Source organism: Piliocolobus tephrosceles, chromosome X, assembly GCF_002776525.5.
Source record: "Piliocolobus tephrosceles isolate RC106 chromosome X, ASM277652v3, whole genome shotgun sequence".
Taxonomy (NCBI): Eukaryota; Metazoa; Chordata; class Mammalia; order Primates; family Cercopithecidae; genus Piliocolobus; species Piliocolobus tephrosceles.
Genome location: NC_045455.1, coordinates 87,937,501 through 87,964,208, shown reverse-complemented (window position 1 = coordinate 87,964,208; position 26,708 = coordinate 87,937,501). Strand labels below are relative to the sequence as shown.

The 26,708-nt window shown below is 49.3% G+C and overlaps 3 protein-coding genes across 4 annotated transcripts; 1 reads left to right on the top strand and 2 right to left on the bottom strand.

The window, feature by feature from the left end:
• The first annotated feature begins 6,043 nt into the window (after nucleotides 1-6,043).
• Nucleotides 6,044-7,887, top strand: LOC111540421. Its single transcript, XM_023208703.1, has one exon. The coding sequence runs from the start codon at nucleotides 6,136-6,138 to the stop codon at nucleotides 6,787-6,789; it is 654 nt and encodes a 217-aa protein (XP_023064471.1). The 5' UTR covers nucleotides 6,044-6,135; the 3' UTR covers nucleotides 6,790-7,887.
• Nucleotides 7,888-13,373: 5,486 nt separating this feature from the next.
• Nucleotides 13,374-14,167, bottom strand: LOC111540395. The gene has a single exon (XM_023208664.1). The coding sequence runs from the start codon at nucleotides 14,098-14,100 to the stop codon at nucleotides 13,495-13,497; it is 606 nt and encodes a 201-aa protein (XP_023064432.1). The 5' UTR covers nucleotides 14,101-14,167; the 3' UTR covers nucleotides 13,374-13,494.
• On the bottom strand, nucleotides 13,374-21,757 carry CDX2 (caudal type homeobox 2). Of its 2 annotated transcripts, none has more exons than XM_023208661.1 (3): nucleotides 20,856-21,757; nucleotides 17,285-17,430; nucleotides 13,374-15,802 (listed from the first exon to the last, which is right to left on the bottom strand). In XM_023208661.1, the coding sequence occupies exons 1-3, from the start codon at nucleotides 21,394-21,396 to the stop codon at nucleotides 15,548-15,550; spliced, it is 942 nt and encodes a 313-aa protein (XP_023064429.1). In that variant the 5' UTR covers nucleotides 21,397-21,757; the 3' UTR covers nucleotides 13,374-15,547. The 2 variants fall into 2 exon arrangements, with proteins under 2 accessions (XP_023064429.1, XP_023064430.1); XM_023208662.1 differs by having other exon boundaries at nucleotides 17,289-17,430.
• Between the last annotated feature and the right edge of the window lie 4,951 nt (nucleotides 21,758-26,708).

Sequence of the window (26,708 nt, the reverse complement as noted above, 5' to 3'; positions counted from 1 at the left end):
TCAGATGGGTTTCAGAATTAACATAAACCAATGACTGTTACGTGTTTCCATTTTCCACACTTTAGTACAAGATAATTTATACACATTATTCTATACCTATATCACTTTGTGTTGGGTTTATTTGGGGGAAGAGTGGCAGAAAATGTTTCTATTTATTTCACACATTTTCTGATCAAGAGGAACCATATTCAAGCAACCTAACTGAAGGAGCCTAATCTGCACCTGGACCTGATTTATATCATGAGACCTGGACCTTGAGCATAAGCCTGGTGCTTTAATGAGATGAAACTTTGGGAGGAAAGAACTTGGAGGTGGAAGAATGTAAATAATTTGTGCACATGGGGCAAACTGGAAGTCTGAAACATGGCTGCAAATTTTTTGATATTCCTCCCACGGAGTAGTGGATTTATGTCTCTCCCTCTCAAACCTGGAGGGCCTGTCACTTCTTCAATCAACTGAAAATGGTGGTGGAAGTGACACCATGTGATTTCTGAAGCTAGGTCAGAATAGTACGTATAGCTTCCATCCTGCTTAAGGGAACACTGACTCTTGAAGCTCTGAACCACTAATGTTAGAAGTCACAACCCTGTGGAAGCCCAAGCCAAATGAAGAGGAACTCTGGTTAACAACCCAAAGTAAGCTCAAATTTCAACTTTGTTTTAGCCCAGATGCCAATAAAGGAACCTCTAGGTGATTTCAGTCCCAGACATTCAATTCTTCCTAACTGAGGCTCCAGACACTGTAGCATAGAGACAAGTTATTCTTACATACCCTGTCTGAATTCTTGTCCCACAGAATCCATGAACATAATGAGATGGTTGTTGCATGACACAAAGTTTGAAGTTGTTTGTTGTTTGACAGTAATAACAGAAACACTGCTATATTAGTTTCCTGTGCCTGCTGTAACAAATTATCACAGACTTGATGGTTTAACACAACAGAAGTTTATTCTCTTACAGTTCTGGAGGCCAGAAGTTTAAACTGTTATCACTGGGCCAAAATCAAGGTGTTAGCTGGGCCACACCCCCCTGGAGACTGTTGGGGAATACCCCTTCCTTGCTTCTTCCAGCTTCTAGTAGTTGCTGACATTGACTTGTGTCAAAGCCAATATCTACAAATTTCTCTCTGTTCCTTGTTCACATTGCTTTCTCATGTGTGTGTGCATACGATGAGACAGGGTAGAGGGAATCTCTTCTGTTTCTCTCTCTCTCTCTCTCTTTTTGAGACGGAGTTTCGCTCTTGTTGCCCAAGCAGGAATGCAATGGCGCGATCTCAGATCACTGCAACCTCCGCCTCCTGGGTTCAAGGGATTCTCCTACCTCAGCCTCCCAAGTAGCTGGGACAAGAGGCGCACACCACCACGCCCAGCTAATTTTTGTGTTTTTAGTAGAAACGGGGTTTCACTACGTTGGCCAGACTGGTCTGGAACTCCTGACCTCAGATGATTCACCCACCTTGGCCTCCCAAAGTGCTAGGATTACAGGCGTGAGCAGACTTCTGTTTGTCTCTTATTATGACATTTGCAATGGCATTTAGGGCCCACATGAACAGTCCAGGATAACCTCTCCACCTCCATATCCTTTTTTTTTTCCTAGACAGAGTCTTGCTCTGTCACCCAGGTTGGAGTGCAGTGGCACAATCTCGGCTCACTGCAACCTCTTCCTCTAAGGCTCAAGCGATCCTTTCACTGCAGCCTCCCAAGTAGCTAGGACTACATGTGCCCACTGCTATCCCTGACTATGTTTTGTATTTTTTATGGAGACACGGTTTCACCGTCTTGTCCAGGATGGTCTCAAATTCTTGAGTTCAAGCGATCCACCTTCCTCGGCCTCCCAGAGTGCTGAGATTACAGGTGTGAGCCACCACACCTGGCCTCAAAATCCTTGATCATACCTGCAAAGACTCTTTTGAGCTGGATTTTGATTTTTTGTTTGCTTGCTTTTTTATTTTGTTTCTCATACAAAGTAATGTTCATAGGTTCTAGGAATTAGGACATGGATATCTTTTGGGGTGCCCTTTTTCAGCCTGCTATCTCTGCATAGCTGCAAAATATTACCCTGTATATATTCTCTTGTATCTTGCCTTTTCAAATGTATGAGCCAAAACAAGCATTCCCATGCCATTACATACTCTGAAAACAGCAACTTTAATGGTTATGTAATATGCTTTTGAATGAATGTAACATAAGTTAGTTGTCCAAAACCTTAATTTTTTTTTTTTTTTTTTTGTTCTTTTAACTTTTATTTTAGGTTCAAGGGATACATGTTCAGGTTTGTTACCTGGGTAAATTACATGTTGCTGGGGTTTGGTGTACAAATGATGTCATCACCCAGGCAGCAGTGAGCATAGTACCCAATGGATGGTTTTGTTTTGTTTTGGAGACAGGGTCTCGCTCTGTCGCCCAGGCTAAAGTGATGATCTTGGCTTACTGCAGCTTCCATTTAAGCGATTCTCATGCCTCAGCCTCCTGGGTAGCTGGGATTACAAGTATACACCACCATACCTGGCTAATTTTTGTATTTTTAGTAGACACGGTGTTTCACCATGTTGGCCAGGCTGGTCTCAAACTCCTGACCTCAAGTGACCCACCTGCCTCGGCCTCCCAAAGTGCTGGGATTACAGGCGTGAGCCACCGAGCCCAGCCCCAATGGGTAGTTTTTGATCCTCATCTTTCTCCTACACTCCACCCTCAAGTAAGCCCTGATGTGTATTGTTCCACTCTTTGTAGCCATGTGCACTCAATGTTTAGCTTCCACTTATAAGTGAAAACATGCAGTATTTAATTTTCTTTTCCTGGTCTCTGGCTGTATCTGCGTTGTTGCAAAGGACATGATTTCATTCTTTTTTATGGCTGTGTAGTATTCCATGGTATATTTGTACCACATTTCCTTTAGCCAGTCTACCATTGATGGACATCTAGGTTGATTCCATGTCTTTGCCATTGTGAATAGTGCTGCAGTAAACATATGTGTGTATGTGTGTTTATGGGAGAATGATTTATATTCCTTTGGGTATAAACCCAGTAATGGGATTGCTGAGTCAGGTGGTAGCTCTGTTTTAAGTTCGTTGAAAATCTCCAAACTACTTTCCACAATGACTGAACTAAACATTCCCACCAGCAGTGTATAAACATTCTCTTTACTCCACAACCTCGCTACCTGTTATTTTTTTACTTTTTAATAATAGCCATTCTGATTAGTGTGAGATGATATCTCACTGTGATCCAAAACCTTAATGTTGGACACTTATTTCCAACTCTCTACTTTTTTATTATTTCCTGAGACTAGATTCTAGATATGGAACTTAGTGAGTGTGAACAGCTTATGACTTGTGACTATATTGCCAGATTGCCGTTTAGAAATACATACTAATGTATTATTTTATTATTCCTGTGGGTGCCTGTTTCATCATATCCTTACCAGCATTGAGTACTGGATTTTTTTAGTTTTGGTTATTATTTGTCCTTTTTTTTTTTTTTTTTTTTGAGATGGCGTCTCGCACTGTTGCCCAGGTTGGAGTGCAATGGCGTGATATCGGCTCACTGCAACCTCCACCTCCCAGGTTCATGTGATTCTCCTGCCTCAGCCTCCCAAGTAGCTGGGATTACAGGCACATCCCACCACACCCAGCTCATTTTTTGTGTTTCACTATGTTCGCCAGACTGGTCTCGAACTCCTGACCTTGTGATCCACCCACCTCGGCTTCCCAAAGTGCTGGGATTACAGGCATGAGCCACCGCACCGGCCTTGCCAGTATTTCTTTAGAAGTCTATGTTTTCTTCTCATTTTGTATTGTATTCTTTATAGGTTAGCAATTTTCTGGCATTCTTGTAGCAAATGCTTTTTCATCATTTTGTTATTTGCTTTTAAATTTCAGATATGATGTCCTTAATTACTATCTACTGTTTCCTTTGTCACTTCTCACTCTACCTTTATACTTTTAAAGTCTGCACTTTTTTTTTTATTTTTTATTTTTAGATGGAGTTTTGCTCTGTCACCGAGGCTGGAGTACAGTGGTGTGATCTCAGCTCACTGCAACCTCTGCCTCCCAAGTTTAAGCGATTCTCCTGCCTCAGCCTCCCAAAGTGCTGGGATTACAGGCGCGAGCGGCCGCACCTGGCCCAAAGTCTGCGCTATTCAGAGAGCAGACTCGGTAATGCTTGAAATTGTACAGTGTTTGATGTCGGAAAGGCCTAAATCAGAATCTATCTCATAGAAATGAATGCTGGTTATTTTAAAGCTTAAATAAAATAATTTAAGTTTAAAAATCAAGCATGAAGGCTGGGATATGCAAGTACTCACTCAATTTCTTTTGGTTCTGTTTACTAGAAAAGAAAAATCATTGAAGACGGCCGGGCGCGGTGGCTCAAGCCTGTAATCCCAGCACTTTGGGAGGCCGAGACGGGCGGATCACGAGGTCAGGAGATCGAGACCATCCTGGGAAGACAAAATGCAAATGCCCAATAAACATGAAATGTGCTCAACCTGCTTAATAATTTCAGAATGAAAAATTAAATTGGTTACCATTTTCTGTCCATCAGATTGGCAAAAATTTAAGAGATAATGTCTAGGGCAAAAGAGGATATGAAGAAAGGGAAACTCATTCAAGGGGACTGTGAATTGTGTGACTTGCTAAAGTTTTTTGGAAAGCAATGGCTATCTTTACTAGAGCTTTAAAATGTACACATTTTTTGACCTACCATTTCCAATTTAAGAAATCTATCCTTTAAAAATACAAAACTACAAAAGGGTATATGTAAAAAGTTTACCTTTATATGGTTTGTAATAACAAAACACTGACAACAACTTAAATGTTCATCTGTAATGAAATTGTTAAATAAATTGATTTTAAATTTTTTCCCACTAGAATTAAGTTCCCCAAGAATAGGGATTTTTAACAGTGACGATTATTGCTGTTTTCCCAGCACCTAGAACATAGTAAATATTCAAAATAAATGATTGAATCAATAAAATTCTATTACATCTTTATTTACATAATGCAATGGACATTTTAAAAATTGATATGATTTATGTGTAATGACCTGGGGAAATGCCCATGATATATTATTAAATGATACAAGCAAGTCACAAAGTAAAGTGTGACTTCATTTTTGTTTTTTTTTTAAAGGACAGAAAAGAAAGAACAAGATTATATGTAATACATATTTGTGTAAGCACAGAAAAATTCTCGAAATGACGTCCAACAGAGTGTTCACATTGTTAACAGAGGGATGAAATTGAAAGAAAAAGGATGTTCTTTTCACATTTCTGCATGTTTAACCTTCTTGGAAGGAATTGTTTGTGCAAGCCCTTAGCTCAAACCAAACTAGACTTTACTATGGGAAAGTCAGTAGACTCGAATCCGCACACACATCAGGGAACAGTGAGCTTGATACTGTTACGTATTCTTTGTACAGTATTGGTTTGTTGCCTTTTTAAAAGTATCTGTTGAACACTGGTAAATTTTGCTCCTCGCCTCTCAGTAGTCGCTGGGCCTGTTCTTTCCAGCAGGTATTTCTCCTGCAGAACCTGCCGGCTGGCCCCCGCCCTTATCTCTGGACTGCTTTGGAACCAGCGCGGCTTCTGTGGGGCAGCTACTGTGTGCACGCTCGACCTTTGCCACCCTCCGCGCTGATGGGAACTGGAGGAGGATGTGGTTTAGACACAATGTGGCCCAAGCGTCCTTGTTTCCTGAATGTACCCCAAAGTACAGTCCCATCTCCAGTTTTGAAAGAACTCCCCGAGAAACGGGGCTTGAGTGGAGGGGGTGGAGGTGAGAGGGGAAGATGAGGTGTTGGAGAAGCCCGGAGTATGGGGCCTCTATTAATATTAACTTTTATTAAGACTTGGCCTTTCTTTCTCCGGGGTTTCACAAAGCAGGAAGTCAAGGGCAGTGGAACAGGGAAGGGAACTGGCAGGAAGAGAAGACCTTGGGTAAATTATTTAGCTGTGACACGAGATTAAGAGTGATCCCACCCTCCTCCCTGCCCCACACACCCTAAAGTGGGCCCAGGTTGGGGAGCAGCGCTCCAGCCGCCACTAATCATGGAGGCCCAGAGGCGAAATCAGGTTCCCGGGGACCCGGAAAGTTGCTGGAGTCTGGTGAGGGGCAAATCAGGAAGTGTCTTTGTCGGAGATGAGATGGAACCCGGCTTTGGGGCGCAACGGGGCTCTGGGGGAGACTGCCTTTGCCCACGTGGCAGGCCGCGCCTTCTGGTGGCTGCGAAGAGAAGGAGCGGAGGTTTTAAGAGCCACAGCGCCTCCGGGAGAGTGGAAAGGAGGAGATTCGCTCGCGCCTGTTGTGCGAGGCGACTCCCCGGGAGACTCACCCGCAGCCCCGCGCCCTTGGCCGAGAGGCCGGGAAAGCCACCAAGGCGGCCGAGAAGGGCGGCGGGGCACCCCTCAGCCCCTCCTGCGGCGGCTCCGGCTGCTCCAGCTCAGCCTCCCGCTGCCCGCCCCGAATCCCAGCTCTCAGATCGGCGGCAGGGCTGGGGACAGAGGCCGCGGGGTCCCAGCCGCTTCACCCGCTCAGCTGGAGCAGCAGCGCCCCCTGCCGGGGACCTCGCGCAGGCGAGACAGGCCAGACGCCGGAGGCCGCGGGCGGCGGCGAGAGACCGAACATACCAGAGATCCCTTTGCGCGTTCCGAAAGCCAAATCCCTCGGGCCTGGTACCACCATCGCCGGCCCAGGTCGTCCAGCTACGACAGGTCGAAGGCCAGTGCTCCGGGCCTTCTTCGCCAGGTGGCTTTGGCGCTCGCGGCCCAGGTTCCCCTCACCTCCGCGCCGTAGTTACGCGCGCCTTTTGAAAAGCATGGCGTCTTCAGGTATAAGGACAAAAACAACCGCGGACACCACACCGTTCGAAAGAGGAAAAATAAAGTGCCCGGAATCTCAGGGCGCGACTTCCGGGGCGACGGGCTGCGGCGGAGAGGCGCTCCCAGAGCTTCCCACCCGGCAGGAGGCCGCGGCGCCGGGACCTCGCCTGCCCCCACCGTGCGCCACCCCTCGGGAGACGCCGCGAATCTCTCCAGGGAGCCCCAGGCCGCCGCGGAGACCCAGCAAGGACGGGCAGCCGGCCGAGACCGGCCGCCTTGGGCAACAGCAGCGGGACACGAGCCCCCGGGCGTCCGCTGGGAGCACGGGGAGGCACTGGGCTCAGGGAAGCTGCGCTCCGAGTGGCCTTGGGGGAGGGTCAAGGAGCCCGGGACCCGCGGCGGCCGGGAGTAGACGCGACTAGTCCGCGTAGGCTGCAGGGGTAGGGGCGGATCACCGCTACCTGAGCTCTATCTGCTCTAATAGTTGGGGTAGATCCGCGGAGATGCCTGAATACCAGGCCCAGCGCTTCCCCAAGCTGTGTTGTATGGGACAACGGGCCCATTTGGGCATGAACAAAGAACAAGTTTCATCCATTTTTCTGTCTGAGACATTCAAAGACTCAAATCTAGACACTAGTTTGTCTGAGGTAGAAGTGTGGCGGGGGCGGGGCGGGTGGGAATACACTAAAAGTTAGGGTGGGGAGCTTGCTTCTTGTCTATTTTGTCTGACTACAGATTTGCAAAAGGAGCACCCGGCTTTACTCAGTAATACCAAGCCCTCCTAGAAACTCACCCACTGAACAGCTTCACATGACATGATCATTTGATGAATCGCTTTTTAGTTTCCCATTCCGGGCAAATATCCACCCAAGAGAACCAATCGTAACACTGGGTGTATCAATACATGTCAAGACTCTCATTTCTCTGTAGATATGATAAATAAATGTCAATTGTTGGTTTTCTGTAGACTTGTGATCACCCCCAAGAACTGTCAAACTGTCATCTTCCAGTTACCAGAATCTGAAGCATTGTCTAATGTGCTATGTGTGTAACAATGTATCACTAACAGCGATCTGAAAGTGTAAAGATGTTTATGTAAAATTCATAGATATGATGAAAATAACAGGAATGAATGAAAATACAAGAATCTGGATTTCTAAAATATGCATTATTTTTAATAAAGTGGTCCAAGGGAAAAATAATGTTTTAATTTTTTTTTTTTTTTTTTTTTTTTTTTTTTTCTGAGACGGAGTCTTGCTCTGCCGCCCAGGCTGGAGTGCAGTGGCTGGTTCTCAGCTCACTGCAAGCTCCGCCTCCCGGGTTTACGCCATTCTCCTGCCTCAGCCTCCCGAGTAGCTGGGACTACAGGCTCCCGCCTCGTCGCCCGGCTAGTTTTTTGTATTTTTTAGTAGAGACGGGGTTTCACCGTATTAGCCAGGATGGTCTCGATCTCCTGACCTCGTGATCCGCCCGTCTCGGCCTCCCAAAGTGCTGGGATTACAGGCTTGAGCCACCGCGCCCGGCATGTTTTAATTTTTTATGTGTGGAGTCCAGACAAGCAGTCTTTTTGTTCTTCCTGCACTCTTCTACATTTCTATATTGTTACTAGACAATGATCTCTGGTTCTGACTTATTTATGTCTTTTTTCTGTTTGTTTCTGGCAATGCACATAATAAGAAATATGCACATAGCAATATTCTTGCTGTTATTATTCACAACCACTGAGACAAAAAAAGCCGCAACGAGTAGAAATAAAAGAGGTCTCAGCCACAGAATGGCAAGAAACGTTATATGTTTTTTAGGGCCACTCTTTGCACCTCATTTTAGAGATAGGTTGCTATTTATCAGCTTACTGACCTTGGGAAGACCCAACCTCTGAGCTACCACTTCCTCATCTGTAACCTGGGGATCCAGTGAGGTAATGTAAACCAATGTAGCATTGTACGCTTATGACTAGCCCCCAGTCATGACATAAGTTGCTTCTGTCTACAAAATAGAGGGTTGGCAGGGCGCCTTGGCTCACGCCTGTAATCTCAGCACTTTGGGAGGCCGAGGCAGGCGGATCACAAGGTCAGGAGTTCAAGACCAGCCTGGCCAACATGGTGAAACCCTGACTCTATTAAAAATACAAAAATTAGCTGTGTGTGGTGGCGCGTGCCTGTAATCCCAGCTACTCGGGAGGCTAAGCCAAGAGAATCACTTGAACCTGGGAGGCAGAGATTGCAGTGAGCCAAGATCGGACCACTGCGCTCCAGCCTGGCAACAGAGTGAGACTCTGTCTCAAAAAAAAAAAAAAAAACAAGAATAAAAGAAAAGAGAGGGCCAGGTGAAGTGAAGTCTGAAAACAGAATCTAGTTCTGTTAAGTTTTGCTGTAGCTGTCGTTTTTTAAATATTAGCTACACAGAATGAAAGAAAAATACCCGAAGCGTATTTTGTGAGTAGGAAACAGAGCCTGCCCTGGTCATTTTTAACAACTCCTAATCTGTGGTTTAGGTATATCATCTTTGTTCTTGACTCTACTAATTATCAATAAGTTAAAATTATTTAAGTGCCACATAACAAGCCATCATAAGTCTGTACTACAATGACTTTAGCTCTGCATTGTTCTTCCTTGTTTGCTTCCCTGAGGTTGGAGAGGAACTTATCAACTACCACTTGCATAAAACCTATTATCATCATACTACAGATACTAAGTGTGATGATAGCAGACTGTTAATCCTGAAAGTTCTGAGATAACACATGAGCAAGTAGGAAAAAATTCCTTTTTAGTTTTGAAGTTAAAACTCAAATATGAAAGTGCATGAACTGCCTGGGGTTTTCATTTACCAATAAAATATTGGACACATAAACCCAGTACATGATATAAATATTATTTTTAAGTAATTGTGCGTGTGAAGGGACGGTTTGGCAATCATTTCATCTCAGGGAAGTCTTTTTCATGGATCAAAACTGGTTGTGTTGTGGTTTATGGATTAGATCTCTAGAACAGAATCACCAGGATCCTGCTTTACTGGTCATTTAACTTTGGGGCTCTGGCAACCTGGTTGATATTATCTATATCTGCTGTGGTTAATGAAAAATGCCAATTGGGAAAAGCTGTTGTTAAAACAAATGTAATGTTTGGGCATTAGAGATGCAGGAGCCAAAAGGTCACCTAAGTGCTGCCCCCACCTTTTCTGGACTGATTCCTCCAAGAAGAATGTCAAGGTAAATGTTAGTATAATCTTTGGAACTCACAGAGTCTACTTTCTTTATTTGGAGTTTGAGAGTTGTTTTTTTTTTTTTTTTTTTTTTTTTTTTTCTAATTCTAATGTCATAACCTTCTAGAAAGTCATTATATTTTATGTATATATGTCTATATATGTATAAATATGTATAAAATATCTCTATCTTTATTTATATGTATGTATTCCTCTGATTTGTAGCTAAAGAAAGAAGACAGTAGGTGATTCTTTTGGCCCAGTATCACACAGCTAGCCCCACAGCCATCTCTAAAACCTGCTTGGTTTGTTAAAATCATAGTGCACCCACTCCAAGAAGAGCAGGAGGCAAAAGGAAAAAGGCAAAGGAAAATTGACTGAATGTAGGAGTTGTGGGGTTGAAAATTTGTGCCATCTAAGTGTGATTAAGAAGATAAGTTAAATGTTTATTTTAAATATTTACAAATTAATCTACATTACTTAGATATGAATGTTTTTGTTATACTCTGAAACAAAACCAATTTAATGCAAGATCTGCTGCTGTAATTTTACTGTAAGGGAGAATTCTGGAGATAAGAGTAAAACACTTTTCTTAAAACAACATCTAAGGATGAATCAGCCTTAGAGAATTTAAACCTCAGCACCCTCCTGGGGTGGTTCCTGAAGAGCACAGAATTAATATTGAGGTGTTGGGGTAGAAATTGTCTCAAAATAAAGAAACTTTTAATGCCATCTAGTTAGAGTATCTGCCTGTCTGCCCAGATGGCCGGGCGCAGTGGCTCATGCCTGTAATCCCAGAACTTTGGGAGGCCGAGGTGGGCGGATCACCTGAGGTCAGAAGTTCAAGACCAGCCTGGTTAACATGGTGAAACTCCGTCTCTACTAAATACTCCGTCTCTACTAAATACACAAATATATATTAGCTGGGCATGGTGGCAGTCGCCTGTAATCCCAGCTACTCAGAAGGCTGAGGCAGGAGAATCGCTTGAACCTGGGAGGCGGAGGTTGCAATGAGCCGAGATTGAGCCATTGCGCTCCAGCCTGGGCAACAAAAGCAAAATTTCGTCTCAAAAAAAAAAAAAGTGTACTGACAAGAAGATTCTCAACTACATCCTCAACTAATCTTGATTCTCCTAAGTGCAGCTAGAAACTAGATGTTCTAGTTGGGAACATGTCTTCTAGTAAATAAAAGGGCAAGTAAGCTATACAGACCAGCAACTTGTCGCCACATCTGGAATGCTGCTTAGTGCCTTGCCACTCAAGATTTTATGCAGATACTTAGGAAGTGGCGATCAAGAAATAACATACTTCAAGCAACTTTGACAAAGTAAGCAAAGCTAAATGCATTAGAAAAAAATTCTGGGAAAGGGTTATTCTATCATAATTTGAGAAATTATCTTCCTCAAAAGCTCTTTGTAAGGACTCTCCAGCACTTTGCAGAATACAATACAAGAAGCAGCTCATATTGTGACTGGCGTCTAGTCATAAGCATGCAATGCTACCCTGGCTTACATTAATTACCTCATTGGATCCCCATGTTACAGGTAAGGAAGTGGTAGCTGAGAGGTTGGGGCTTTCCTAAGGTCAGTAAGCTGGTAAATAGCTACCTGTCTCTAAAACGAGGTGCAAAGAGTGGCCCTAAAATATATATATAACTTTTTGACCAAAAATTAGCTGGGCATGGTGGTGTACGCCTGGAGCTGAGGCAGAAGACTCTTGAATCCAGGAGGTGGAGGTCACTGAGCTGAGATCACTCCACTGCACTCCAGCTTGGGCGACTGAGGGAAACTCCATCTCAGAAAATAACTAACTAACTAAATAAATAAATAAATAAAATAACTTTCCTTGCCATTCTGTGGCTGAGACTTCTTTCATTTCTATTTGTTGCTTCTTTTTTTTCCCTGAGTAGTTGTGAATAACAACAGCAAGAATATTGCTACGTGCATATTTAGATTGTTATTTAATATTAGTTTTCTTCACTGATGTAGACCCCTTGCTGCATATTATTAGAAAGAAGTGAAACACATTGCAATGAAATATTCGTTGCTTTCATTAGCAGTCCATCGTGTTAACCTTTATTGGATGAATGTGACAAATCTACGAATTGTTCACGGCGGGGTTCGGGTGGGGCGGAGACTCAGGCTGTTCATTCTCCATAAATACTTTTTTGTTTGTTTGTTTTTGAGGCGGAGTCTCTCTCTGTCGCCCAGGCTGGAGTGCAGTGGCTCGGATCTTGGCTCACTGCAACCTCCAAGACTCCCGGGTTCAAGTGATTCTCCTGCCTCAGCATCCTGAGTAGCTGGGATTACCGGAGCGCGCCACGATGCCCGGCTAATTTTTGTATTTTTAGCAGAGATGGGTTTTCGCCACGTTGGCCAGGCTGGTTTCGAACTCCTGACCTCAAGTGATTCACCCGCCTCTGCCTCTCAAAGTGCTGAGATTACAGGCGTGAGCCACCGCGCCCGGCCGATAGACACTTTTTTTTTTTTTTTTTACCTCAGTTCCACAATACTGATAGGTTTTATTCCCACATTTATCCTAAATTTCCAGTCTTACCATATATTAATACTGTGTCCACATTACTGTAATTTTAGGAAGAAAACATCTTGTGCAAAATGACCCTTTTAGAAAGGTATAGTCCCTCTCTGCCAATTTTGTTTTTCTTAAACATTCAACAAATCCAAGAATCTCCCCTGCCTGACTTAGTTTGAACTTAGTTTCAACAGGCCCACGGCCAACGTAGAAAAATCTTGCAGCGCCCGGGTTTGGGTTCAGCCGGAGTCGGGAGAGGCGCTTGCACCTCCCAATTGGGTGAAAACTGGAACCTTTCCGAGTCCACGAGCCCAAGCCCCATCTCTTCCCAGAGCGCGCGCGCCCTCTGGCGCCTGAGCCGACTACTGGACGCGGTGGAGGCGTGGGATTCGGAGGCCCCCACCCCCAGCTCTGCGCTGAAGGCTCCAGGAGCCGCGAGGTCATCTGGTCTCAAATAACCTCAGGCGCCCCTGTGCAGGTCTCCCTAAACTCCTCAAGCTGCGCTCCCCACTCGTGCCACATCCCTCGTTCCGTAGGTATTGCTCCGGGAGTGACACAGTTGGCGTTAGAAGCGTGGTGGCCTCACTTGCCGGAGAGGGTCCTGGTTTTGTGCCTTTTTCCGTGGCCCGGGAGGCTTGCCAGGCGCTCGCAGCAGCAAGCCAGGTGCTTGCATCTCAGAGAGCAACAGAGCTCCTTTCCCTGGCCCCGTACCCGCGTGCAAGGGGACCTAGCCCTGGGAAGGGGAAGAACTTGTAATCGCTTGCAGCGGGACAATGTCGACTTTTGAACCTCTAACCACTAAGCAAACAACCCATGTGCTCTTGCTCCACTGTCCAAACAGGGTTTATTGACAGGCGTTTCACGGCAACGCATAGCAACCGCAGCGGCTAGGGGGCGGGCGTGTGGGCACGGCCGGGGTGCGGGGAGACCTGCGGGGCACCGGGGCTCAGATTGGCCCTGACCCGGGACCCCTCGCCCAGCGGACCCGGACAAGACTTCCTCCTCTGCCCGGCACCTCCCAACCCCGCGCCCCACACTCCTGCCTCTGGTTTCGAGGCCAGGCGCCCGCGGGCCGGGCCACCGGAGTCCGTTTCCCAATCCTGGAGCTGTATGCGCCACCCGGAAGGGCCGCGGAATTGGAGAGGTGCTGCGGAGGGGCTGTACCTCTTGCTGTCTCCCCCGGCTCTCTCATCCTCCCAACTGCCCTTAAGGCGCCTCCGTGGGTGCGCTGATTAGGCTCTCGGATGTTGGTGAGAAGATCGAAACGAAGGGCTAAGCGCCCCTCGCCCAGGTCCTGCCCGGAACGCTCAGCTCGGTGGCCTCCAGGATCAAAAATCTCAAAGACTGCACCCCGGTCCCCAGTGGATCCGCCAGATAACAAGCAACTGTCACTAAAAAGATCATTTTCTGTTGGGTCTTGAAATCTTGTTTGTGGGGTGATTGGGTGGGAAGTGGGGCGCGGTCCGGGATAAGGAAACTGCGAGGACAGAAGAAAGTGGAGATAGAAAGGGCTCACAGAAATGCCCAGTGATTTACAGAAGACTAAATTCATGGAAGTGCTGTCTTGGGAAAGTAGGGGGAGTTTTTTAAAAAATTTAATGCTCACGTTTAACTAGCTGGGTTGTGGGGTGTCCTTAGGAGGGAGTCGCTGCAGAAGGGAACTGCCTGTTGTTTGCAAAAAACCTCCATGTGGATTTGGTGAGATGCTATGAGGGGGCCCTCTCACCCCCACCCCCTATAATTTCTGGCTGCTGGGAAGCAGCTGGCCATTCAGATGTGCATTTTGCCCAAAGGCACCCCCAGGAGAGCCACGCATTCCAAGGCTGGGCTCAGGCTTGGGGGCAGGGAAGGTCTCAGAACCTGCTCTTTCAGGCTTCTGATGCTCTGGGGTAAAATGAGCCTGTCTAGATAATCTCCACTCCCTCTCCGAATTTTCCAAATCAGCTTGCAAGCCGAGAAGATATTTCATTTCTTTAAAAAATAGTTGCAGACAAAATCTGAAGATAAATACAGAATCTGAAATCTGGAAAGCCATTTATCTCTTTTTCTTTTTAGAAAAAATTCAACTGTGTTCAAATACTCCCCACTTCCCTTCACCATATCACTTCTTTCCCCCTGGATCCAGAAGGCTTTGAAAACTCTGGCTTGGATGTTACACAGACCAACAACCCAAACAGCAGCAACAACACCACAAACCCCCCAACCCCCTTCTTCATCAGCCCCAAGATTGTGAAAATGGCAGGAAGTCCAGGCTGGCTCTGGCATTTATAGCACTGACATACATTCAGCCCAGAGAAGCTCTGGTGACAGGCTCTCTAAACAAGTCCCTGTTTGGGCCCCCTGGTCAGGCCTGGAGTCCAATAACCATCCCTCATACCACACCCTGTGCATATACCAGCCAAGCCTTTCCTGGTCTGGGAAGGGAAGAGAAAAAAGACGCAGGCCACCTGGGGGTTCTGCAGTCTTTGGTCAGTCCAGCTTTCTATCTTAGCTGCCTTTTTGGCTTCTGCAGTGTAAACCTTGCCTGCCCGGAGGCAGGAGGCCCAGCTGGACCTCCAAGGGAGGGCCATGAGCAGGCAGCAGCCATCTTGGCCTCAAACTTGCTGTTCCCCTAAGTCCCTCTCTCCCCTCAGCTCTAGCCAGAGGTGCAGCCTGCAGCTCTAGGAAGAGAAGAGCTGGGGAGGAGGCTGAAGGCCTCGTTGGTGTGGTCAGTCCGGGCAATGCTTCTGCCAGTCCCCAATGAAGCCCAGTGGCAGCTCTCTGTCTCCTCAGTGGCACAAAGAGCTGGATGGGAAAAAGTAAAAATCTGGGAGAGTATATTTCTTGAGGTCCCAAATCCCACTTGTCTTACTCCCGGCTCCCATTTTTCCTCTGAGAGCCAGGTTTGTAGGTCTACGGCTGTGGGTGGGAGGGGAGGGGTCTCTCCTGAGGAGTCTTGCGGAGTCCACGCTCCTCATGGCTCAGCCTGGAATTGCTCTGCTGCTGCAGACCCCTGTGGGTCACTGGGTGACTGTGGGGTTTAGCACCCCCCCAGTTGGCCCCAGAACCCCTGGAACAGAGCCAGGCACTGAGGCTTGCAGGGAAGACACCGGACTCAAGGGCTCCTGGACACTTCTCAGAGGACCTGGCTGAGGCTGGGGAGGCTGTGGTGGCGGCGGAGGCGGCTGCGGCGGCTGCTGCTGCTGTTGCTGCTGCAACTTCTTCTTGTTGATTTTCCTTTCCTTCGCTCTGCGGTTCTGAAACCAAATTTTAACCTAGAAATGGAAAGGTGGAGAAAAGCACATGGTGGTGAAGATGCCAGGGAATAAAGGAATAGTACCCAGCAGTATCATCAATATCTTCCGCTCCAACTACAGAACTCCAAGTCCTTCTAGAAGCTTTCCTTGGGTGTCCCCATAACAGCCCAGCCCTGGATCAATTCTCAGGCCCAATTCAGCCTCATGGGGAAGAGTCTTCCTCTCTCCTTGCTCCCTGGGTTTGTTTTCAAAGCAACTTTTATCTACGCATTTACTGGAAAAGTTTAAAGTCTCAGAACCAAGGAAAACAGAAACTGCAAGGCCCTTTCTACACAGCAAAGGGAGGCCAGTGCTGGGTGGTGTACTTCAAATGGCAACCTTTGACCCCTCAAGGCTAAACTAAAATGTAATTTTCCTCACCTTAGAGCTGAAAATGAGATTTAATTGTGTGGCTTCCTGGCTGTGAAGTTGGCCTGTTTTTCTAGATGATATAAATAAAATGTTCATGAACCAAGTCTTGTCCCTCTAGTTTTTATGAGAGACTGAGTATTTTATTTAGTTTATTTTCTTAGATACAGTGCTAGAAACAAAGAGAATAGGTCTTTAATATGTCTTTATAGACCCAAATGGAATTCTGGATTAAACTAATACCCCTGGCTTCTTTTCACACTTCCTATATCCCTCAAAAGAGAGAGAAAAAAAATCAACAACATCAAAAAAAGAGGACTAAAGATAGAAGGGGACCTTTAAAAAAGTACTCCAGGGCCAGGCACAGTGGCTCACACCTGTAATCTCAGCACTTTGGGAGGCGGAGGCAGGTGGATAACCTGAGGCCGGGAGTTGGAGACCAGCCTGACCAACATGGAGAAACCCCATCTCTACTAAAAATACAAAATTAGCCAAGTGTGGTGGTGCACGCCTATAATCCCAGCTACTTGGGAGGCTGAGGCAGGAGAATTGCTTGAACCCGGGAGACAGAGGTTGCAGTGAGCCGAGATCACGCCATTGTACTTCAGCCTGGGCAACAAGAGCAGAACTACATCTTGGGGGGAAAAAAAAGTACTCTAGGCCAGGCATGGTGGTTCACACCTGTAATCTCAGTACTTTAGGAGGTCAAGACAGGAGGATCACTTGGAGTTTCAGACCAACCTGGGTAAGACGGTGAGACCATCTCTGCAAAAAATTTAAACATTAGCCAGTCATGGTGGCTCGAGTCTATAGTCCAAGCTACTCAGGTGACTGAGGCTGGAGGATCCCTTCAGCTCAGGAAGTCAGGGCTACAGTCAGCTATGATTGTACCACTACACTCCAGTCTGGACCACAAAGCAAGACCCCATCTCTATTAAAAAAAAAAAAAAAAAAGTGCTCCAAAGACGAATGCTTGCATCCTCCTGCTTCGTTCTCTCCACAGATTTAGATGGCCCCTGCAGCCAGATTTTCTAACTCTCATGGTCCTCTCCCAGGCAGTGGCCTGCCCGGAGGGAGCTAGGTGGTCCCCACCTGCCTCTCAGAGAGCCCCAGCGTGGCGGCCAGCTCGGCTTTCCTCCGGATGGTGATGTAGCGGCTGTAGTGAAACTCCTTCTCCAGCTCCAGCCGCTGGTGGTCCGTGTACACCACTCGGTATTTGTCTTTCGTCCTGGTTTTCACTGTGGAGGAAGGAGAAGTGAGGGCTGAGAACTGCAAGGCAGCCCATCAGTCATGGGTAATGACAAACCTCCCTAACCCAGGGACATTTCTCTTCCTCCACCACCCCGGGGGGCCCGGGTTTGGCTGGTTCCTGCCAAGTCTGACAAGACCCCCCAGAGGGTCCTGTGGGGGGAGGGTGTGAGGCTAGTGGAGGCAACTAAACTAACCTTGGTATTAAGTGGTTTTTTAAAATTAAGAAAAGTGGAAACCTAATTCACACAGAAGATAGCAGAATGTAACCACCCTTTCAGTAAACCAAATACAGTACTGACACATATTTGACACCAACGGAAAGGGGGCAGGGTGAAGTGGCCAGGATCCTGGAAACATCTAGATTTCCAGGTCTAACAGAGATGGAAGCCCACCTGGAAAACAGCTGTCATTGTGGGCACATGTTGTAGCGGAGTTGTAGGGGTTACTACTTTGCTTTGCTACAAGTGGAAAGCAGGGTACAGGAGCTGACAAGTCGCCAGAATCATCCCCCAGACACACCAGGCCCGTATGGTGGAATTCTGAGCTGGGCTCTGGCGGAGGGAACAGGCAGAAAACCCCTCCGGCTAGGGACACTTTATACCTGCCCAAACCAGGTTTGGCGTTTGGTACTTTTTCTTTTTTGACCCTCCATTTATTCCTGCTGCAAACTTGGCCAGAGTTATCCTGACCAGTGATCTATGCTCATTGGATTGAGTCAACATATTAAATCTTAGATTGATTGTTTTACGGAAGGACCTTGACAAATAGTGTCCACAGTGTTGGAGCAGGCCCGAGCCTGGCATCTCCACCAGGTCTGTCTTGGCTCAGCCCTTGGCAGAGCCCTGGCCAGAAGCTGTTCTCTGGCTCCGTCCCACTTTTGGGTCTTCTTGCAGCTGAACAGGTTCAATCTCCCAGTGCCCAGTCCCACAGAAAGATCTGAAGGGCCTGGGAGTTGCCTGGAGGTGTTTAATGTCCCACAGGCTGACTTTGTTCAGGTAAAACCCTTTGCAAACCACAACAAAAGCGTCCTGGGAAGATACAGGCCTGATCAGAGGGAGCTCCCCCGAGCCGCTGAAAGGGGAACACAGCCACAAACAATGCAGGACAAGGCGATCTTATCAAAGAAAAGCCCTTTCAATGCCTTAATAACAACCACATTCTGTTTGAATTACCACTACTGAGCAAATGGCGGCCCCGGCTTTCATCCCCCTCCCCGCCAGGCGTATTAACATAAACACGGCCCTGCAGGCGCATTTGAATGGCCCGATCCCGCGCCTGCCATGAAAGTAAAGGGAATTAACGTGACTTTCTCCGCGGTGGACGCTCGGGCACGCGTGACCGCCTCAAACCCACTCCAGGCTGCCATTGGTACTCGCCCCTTTTTACAGATGAGGAAATGGAGAATCAGACCAGGTCACGCAGATAGCATCAGGCGGGGTTGGCACCGGAGCCTGACTGGAGCCACAGAGGACACCCCCGGAGCTGGGGCTCAGGGCAGTTCCCTCAGCCGAACACCCCAGGAGGGAGACTCGCCTGGAAGTACCTCGGAGCGACCCTTGCTCGGGTGCTGCCCCTTCAGTGTCCCGGACGGGCCGGGCAACGCGATGAGCAGACCCTGTGCGCTCTTCGGCCCGCGCCCCACACCCCCTGGGAACCTAGGAGCGGGGCTGTGGAGGGGTGGGATAAGAGGGACTTGTCAGAATTCATTATTGACTGCGAAAGTCACCACCCTCTTTCCGGGCCCTAAAAGAGACAATGGCAGGGCTGGGAAGGTGTATATCAAAGCAGGCCGGGCCGCGTCCCCCCTATCCACCCCTTGACAGATGACGCTCCGCAGAGGAGCCTGGCTCCGGCCGGCGGGCTGCGGCCACCCCACATTAACATCACAAGGGCACCCGGCGCCGACTGCGGCCTTGCCACCTCGGCGCGGGACTTCACATCTGCTGACCTCGCGGCCTGGGCTCTGGCGGCCTCCCTCCCACCCCTTTCCCGGTCCTCACCCCGCGGCCACTCTCCCGGGACACGCAAAAGTCTTCCTTAGGGCATGCGCGACCTCCGCCACCGCTCCCCAGACATGCGCTGTAGAAAGTGGGTCTTTGGGAGCCAGGATCTGGGAGCCCGTGCCAGGAGGAAGGCGCCTCCTCTTGGAGAAGGGACCAAACCAAAGCTCTGCAGCCCACCCGAGGCTGATCTGTGGCCTTCTCCCCGGACGGCCGCATTCCCACCAGGACTCTCCCTAGCATGTGCACAGTGACGCAGAAACCAATGCCCAGACGCAGCCCCCAAAGGGCGCTTTGATTTATACTAGTTGTAATTGGCTATAAACTTCTGCAAAGTGCCCATAACCAGCGTGCCTGCCCAATTGGGGCAGCAAGGAGCGAAGCAAGAAAAGCGGAAGCGCTGAGGACTGTGGAAAGACTTCTTGAAATAAAGGGGGCACTCAACTAGGACTCTCCCCACCGCACTTCCTTGCCACCACTAGGCACACTCGAACACCAGAAGGGGCAGACCTGGAGTCAATGAGCCCCACAGTCCGGCAAACCTAGGATCTTTTTCAGATGCACACACACACTCACAGACATCCCTGACACCCTTTAAAGGAAGCTGTGCGAGAAATGACCCCTACCTGGAGTGGCGGCTTAATTCCCACCAGGGTTTCCTCGCCGTCTCCCTGCTCTCTCCGCAGACGACTGCCCCTCGGTTTCTTGCCCCTAGCCCTCCAGCTTTTGCTTGAAATGACCCCTTCACAGGTCACAGGTTCAGAGACGGGGCGCGTCCCCCTCACCTTAACAGCTGGGGCCAGCACCTGCTTCCCAGCGACAGCAGCTCTACCTGGTCTGTCTGCTCGCTGTACCTTGAATTGGCCCGAATGGCCAAACACTGTTCCACGCACAGCCTAGCCGTCCCCCGACATTCCCCCACCCCCCTCCAGGTCAGTTTTCTTATTAGATGGCTCAGATGGGGAAAGAGAGAGCGGAAAGAAATGGCCTAGATCTAGCCCAAGAAGGTTCGAGCCTCCCTCTCTCCTCGGCGGCCAGGAGCCAGGCAAGGAATGCATGCGGCAGCAGGTGGGGGAGGACGCGATTCTGCCCGCGTCCAGCAGTGCTCACGCCGACATTCCCTAGAGCTTCCCGAAGGTGTCCTGGGGTTGCGAATGAGGAGCTATTGAAAAGAGGACGCCTGAACACGGTGTTGTGAGACTCATAATATTCATTCCCAGGCTCAGTAGGTCAGAGAAGCCCCGAGGGGCCAGAGGCCCCCGAATTTGTCCCCGGACCGTGTCCCTCCTGGCGCGGAGCTCCCAGACAGCCCGGGACTCCCCTGTGCGTAACGGACGGGCGGACGCGCAGCAGCCAGTGGTTCGGCCCGCGCCTTCCCAAGCACGGTCCGGCAGGGCGCAGCCTCGGCTTACCTTGGCTGCCGAGGGACTGCTGCGTCGGCTTCCGCATCCACTCGCACAGGTTCCGCCGCTGGCCGCCGGGGGACAGCTGCTCGGCAGCAGCGGTGGCGGCGGGCCCAGGAGGGCCGGGGTTGAGCGTTTGCAGCAACCCAGAAGCGCAGGAAGGCGCGGCGGCCGGGTGGTGCGGGTGGTGATGCGCGTGGTGGTGCGGGTGGTAGTCAGCGGGGCTGCTGTAGCCCATGGTGGCGGCCGGGGAGCCCCCGTTGAGGCCGTGAGCCACGGCGTTGGCGGCGGCCGCGGCGCCTCCGGGCGCGTAGCCATTCCAGTCCTCCCGGAGTGGGGCGCCGTACGCTGCCGGCCAAGACGGCCCTGGGGACTGCGCGCTGTCCAAGTTCGCTGCCGCTGCAGCCGCGGCCGCCACGTGGTAACCGCCGTAGTCCGGGTATTGCGGGGGGCTGACGAAGTTCTGCGGCGCCAGGTTGAGGCCGCCAGAGTGGCGTACGGAGCTAGGGTACATGCTCACGTCCTTGTCCAGGAGGTAGCTCACGTACATGGTGGCGAGGGCCCGGGAGCAGACCTCACCATGCTGCCTGGGCACCGACGCTGGAGGCTGCCGGGGGGCACGAAGGGAAAGGGGCGAGGGGGCTCGAGGAGCGGCGGGTGGCTGCGCCCCAGCCTGCGGTGCTCCGCTGGCTCCTCGCGGCGCTTCTGCCCCCGAGGAGGTCCCTCCCTCTGACCTGCCTCCTCCCTCCCTCTCTTTCTTCCTTCTTTCCTCCCACCTCCTTCCTACTAGGTTGCAGAGGCGGGGAAGACCCGCCACAGGCTGGCGTGCGGAGCCCCAGGCCGGCGGCCTTCGTGATTAACGAGTGTTTACAAGACTCTATTAGTAATGACACAGACACCAATGGTTGGAGACGTCGAGGCGCAGCGCGCACTCAACGCACAACCCCCTGAAACATAATTTGCATTTTAAAAGATAAAGGGGGGGAGGTTCGTGAGAGGGCAGCGACCTGATCACAGCTAAATATTCAAACCTTTATTGTTAAGAGCTTCCTCCTTCCAACCTGGTGCACTTTAACCTCCAATCACAGGTTCAAAGAATGAAATCAAGAGACTTACAAAAGACAGGGGAAGAGAAAAGGCTATCTTGGTGGGAATCTGAGCTTGGAGACAGGAGCAGTGGTTGTTTATGCATTTTCAGGGAAGGGGGCGGTCAAGAAACTCCTTCTGTCCCAAACAGAAAAGAAAAGAGAAGCCATTGCTTTGATGAGAACGTTTCTGACCAACCTGGTAGGTGACAAGCAGAGAGCCCTAAGAGATGAGCCATTCCTTCCCGCCCTGTGCTCCTGGCCCGGACGACTGCAGCCCTAAACAACCGTCACCTCTAATCAGTTATTTTCTTGACCAAGGAAATTACTCGCCCTCCATACAAGATAAATTATGATCCTAGATTCAGGCTACATCTCTGACTTCATCTTACGTTTGAGATTTGATTTAAAGTGATTTATTGATAAACGTTTACATTCGAGAATCAAAAGTTTTAAACTACAAAAGTAATGGGCATGTGGTAGAAGTTAGGCTAGTGGTTATTGGCCTGCATAACTGGAGGCGAACTAGGGGATCGTTGGTAACGCTGTTTCTTAGGCTGCTGGTTACATGGAGTGTCAGTTTATGAAAATTCATTGAGCTACACTTGTATGTTTCTTATACTTGAATAAGTGGTTAACAATGAAGGAAAAGAGAATTTCTGCTAATACTTACTTAGGTATTTATGTGTCTTACATCATACCTATATCTTTAAAACTCTTTGTCCTTTACAAAGTGAAACATTCTCCGAAGAAATTTATTTTTCATCTCCAGGAGATCACAAGGCAACTCAGGGCCGTTATTAACGATTGTTAATGAAAAGATCTGAGTTGAGAAAGGATCTCTCTCGGTTTGGGAAGCGCTGAGGCCAAGGGGCCTAGGGCTGGAAGCGGCCGCCTTGGGGACCGGAGCCGCACAGCCGGGGATCGGGAGCTACCCCGACAGGAGCGCGGAGGCGGCGAGATTCGGCTCTGGCGCGCGCCCAGCTCGGTTTCAGCAACCGCGTGGCGTGGGCCTGCGGCCGCCGTTCACCTCCTATACCAGCCTTTGACAGCGCTGCCAGATTCGGGAATGAGGATCACTGCGGCGAGGCCCGGCGGGGGCTGGGAAGCCTGACTCGGTGGCTTTGAGCGCTCTCAGAACCCGCGGGCGCTCGCGGCACTCCTGGAGACCTGCACTTGTCTGTTATTGTCAAGGGTTTCGCTCGGATATTTGTCATCATAGCCTTCATCCTGTCATTTCTGGGGTGCTCTCAAGTGTCCTTTGTCTCCCTTGAGCCTCACATATCCCTAGGATCTAGAACAAAACCTAGGAGGTGTTTTTATCCTCCCCATTTTACAGGTGACAACCAGCAAGTTGCCTCTGCAGACACACCTGAAAGCGATCAGAACTAACCTAGGGCTGCGGGATCCCCTGTTTTTTGGTTCCTCCCACCCTTCGTGTTTGTAAGGAAGAAGGCTAAAAATGAGGGTGGCGGGGTACTCAGGGGCCAAGGAGTTGTGCACTCAAGAGGTGGGAGACCGAGCTGGTCCTCCTGGGGGACTTCCAGGGCCTGGCCTGGACAGCCGAGTGTCATCGGACTTTCAGAGAAATAAAACCGGAAGTAAATTGCAAACCCGGTTACAAAACCCAAATCATTGAGAGAAGGGCAGTAGGGGAGGTCTGCAGACCTGATGGGGCGGGAATGTGGGAGGTTAAGTGGTGGGCACTTCGAACTTTTGATCTAGCAAACATCTTCCTCCTCTTCCTGGAGACACAATTCCCCTTTCCATCCCCCACATTCCCCCCTTCCCAGGCCTGAGCTCTGGAAGCCGAGGCTGAGGCTCCAGCCTATGTCTTCGGAATGTGGGCATTCTTTGAAACAATCGCTTTATTAGGGACAGCCATTCCCTCTGCCCTGCGGTGGCCGCTTCCTGCGTTTTTATGGCCCAGGCTGTCGGCCTCTGGCTAATTGTCCCCGTTTTCCAGCTGTGTCTCTGTGCTGTGCCCTGAAGAAATGGCTCTGGCCTGCTCATCCAACTGCTTTGGGAGCGGGCAGGGCTGCTGGTCCCTCAGGTCAAGCCAGGCCCCATAGCAGGCCAAGCCACAGGGAAGCCTGAGGCTCACTTGGAGTGCTCCAGCCATGGAAAGGAAATCATTGTGAAAATGAACATTTCCCTCATTGCAAAAATGGGTCTCCTTAGCAATGGCATGGCACAGCTGTGGTCCCAGGGTCTAGACTGTTCGGTGAGGGGAAAGGAGCTGGTAACTGATGTCCTTGGACAAGCTTCTCAGAATGTAAGCATCCCGGTACATCCAGCTTGCTCTCAGCCAGGAGAGGGCCCAGCTGGGTCCCTGAAAAGGCAGGGTTGTGGGAACAGTCAGAGAGGGTAGAAGGTGGCTGACAAAACTCTAGGAGCCTGGTCATCTTTGCCTTTAGAGAGTCCTGGCCCCTAGCAGTTTGGTGTCCCATGACTGGCCTCTGGAGAGCAGTTTGGTGCCCCATGACTGGCTGTGCTCAGGGGCAGCCTCTCCAGCCTCTCCAGCTTCTAAGCGCAGGCCTGTGTCCCTGGGAGGAAGCAGAGGCCACCCACATCAGGGCTCCATGCAGGGCTTTCTTAGTCCTAGGCCCCAGGTACTTGGCAGCTTTCTTAGGAGCCTTTTGGCCTGCACTGAGCAGCGCGCAGGAAGGGACGGGGGTGGTCATTCCTTACCCCCTGATGCCAGAGGTGCCCTTCCACCCTGTAAGTCCTGCTGCTGGACCAGAGAAGCCTGCAGCAACTCACTCTGGGAGAGGCAAACTTGTTTGGGAAGCTCGGGCCTGCGGTTGGCCTGGGGCTGAAACTGCAACTCCACAAAGCCAGAGCTAGAGTTGACATCTAAGGCAGAAAAGGGCGGGGAAAAAAAGAGACCCTGGTAAATGAAGCAACAGTAAAACTGCAGGAGTGGCCACGATCAGGTTATCAAAAGGACGCCTCTGTTACTGACAGTATAGAGGCCATTCCACATTCTTCAGAAAGGGACCAGGCACACAGGATCCTGGCTGGTGGCAAGGGCAGGGGCCACAAAGGGGGTGGGAAGCAGGAGGCTGCTGGAAGGGCGGGCTGCCCCTCCAGGCAGATGAAACATTCCTTAAATCCAGACATCACTGACACAGTTCCCTCCCTGCTCAAAGGTCCTAGTATTTGCTCTGACTAAGGGGACCCTGCTCTGCCTGATAATTGTGGCTCCTGGAAATTGGCGAGTCCACTGACTAACATAGCCCAGTTAGGGCAGGCCATCTCTACCCACCTTAGCATGTAAGTTGATTTTCTAAATCTTTTTTAGATCAAGAAAATTGTCCAGCTAGGCACAGGGGCTCACACCTGTAATCCCAGCACTTTAGGAGGCTGAGGCAGGAGGATCACTTGAGCCCAGGAAAGCGAGACCTTATCTCTATAAAAAAATTTTAAAAATTAGCTGGGTGTGGTGATGTGCACCTGTAGCCTCAGCTTCTTGGGAGGCTGAGGTTGGAGGATGGCTTGAGCCCAGGAGTTCGAGGTTATAGTGAGTTATGGTTGTGCCACTGCACTGTAGCCTGGGTGACAGAGGGAGACCCTGTCTCTAAAATTTTTTTTTAATTTGAAAAAAGGACAATAAAATTATCCAAATAATGTAGTCTTCTATACCTTGCACAGGAAACTCTTACCTTGCATTGATCTGAATTTCAGGGATAATTAAGGAGTGAAAAGGAAGAGAATATCAGCTGACAAAATTATTCAGCTTGGCCATCTATACGGCTGTGGAAAAACAGCTCCATCTCTACTCAATTCGGAGTTTAGGGAGTCTTTCAGCCATTGCACTCAATCAGCCATCTACTCACACAAAGAAAGGCTCAGTAATGGTTAGTTTGACCCCAACAACCCTGTCTTGCCCTGCCACAGCCCACTCAGCTAACATCTCTCGGAAGGAAATCAATGACACTGTCCTTTCAGTAGGGCCTCCCTGGAGTCCGCCACCTGTCCAGCCCTATCAGGCCACAATGGATCCCAACATGTCCACCCTGAACAGCAGGGAGGGACCGCAGCTGCCCACAGCCACCCAGCCTTCATTCACAGCAGCAGATGTGTCCTTGCCCAGTGGAGTGAAGCATGTCTTCTTCCAAAGCAAACTGGGTGTCTGACCCTCTTTACCTGAGGAAATGTTTCTGAATTAATGGGAGGTCATGTGGGCTAACATTACCACTCAGGGACCAGGCTGCAGGAGAATGCGATGAGAAAAGCCAGCTGTTTTACGTTTGTTGTGAACAGACTGCCAAGCTTTCTGATCCAAGGCAATGAACACTTTTTTTTTTTTTAATTTATGCTTCTCTATCCAAAATATATTCTCACATCCAAGACATCAAGGAAAATTAAGAGCCTCAGGAGAAAGTGTAATATTTGGGTACAGAAATCTGGTTTGGTACATTGCGTAAAAGTTAGGCAAATAAATAGTCGTTGCCCATTTTCTTCCTTTCTTCTGAAACTAGGGCCTGTGGACACTGTTTGGGCATTGTATGACACATTCTGTGTGGTGGGTGAGGACAGAGGATGATTTAAATCCTCAAGAGGGAGGGACTTGGAGGTCTCAAAGATTGGTGTCCCTAGTGGGAACCAGGACTTCCAACCCAAAGGAAACCTCTTGATGCTAGGAGCCCGGGCTTCCCAGGCAGCACCAGCCAACTGTTACCACGTGGCTTTGGAGTGGAGAGCTTTCAATGAACATTTGTTCACTCACCATTGTCTCGTGCCTGGAATGACCTTTGTTTGCCACATGAAAATA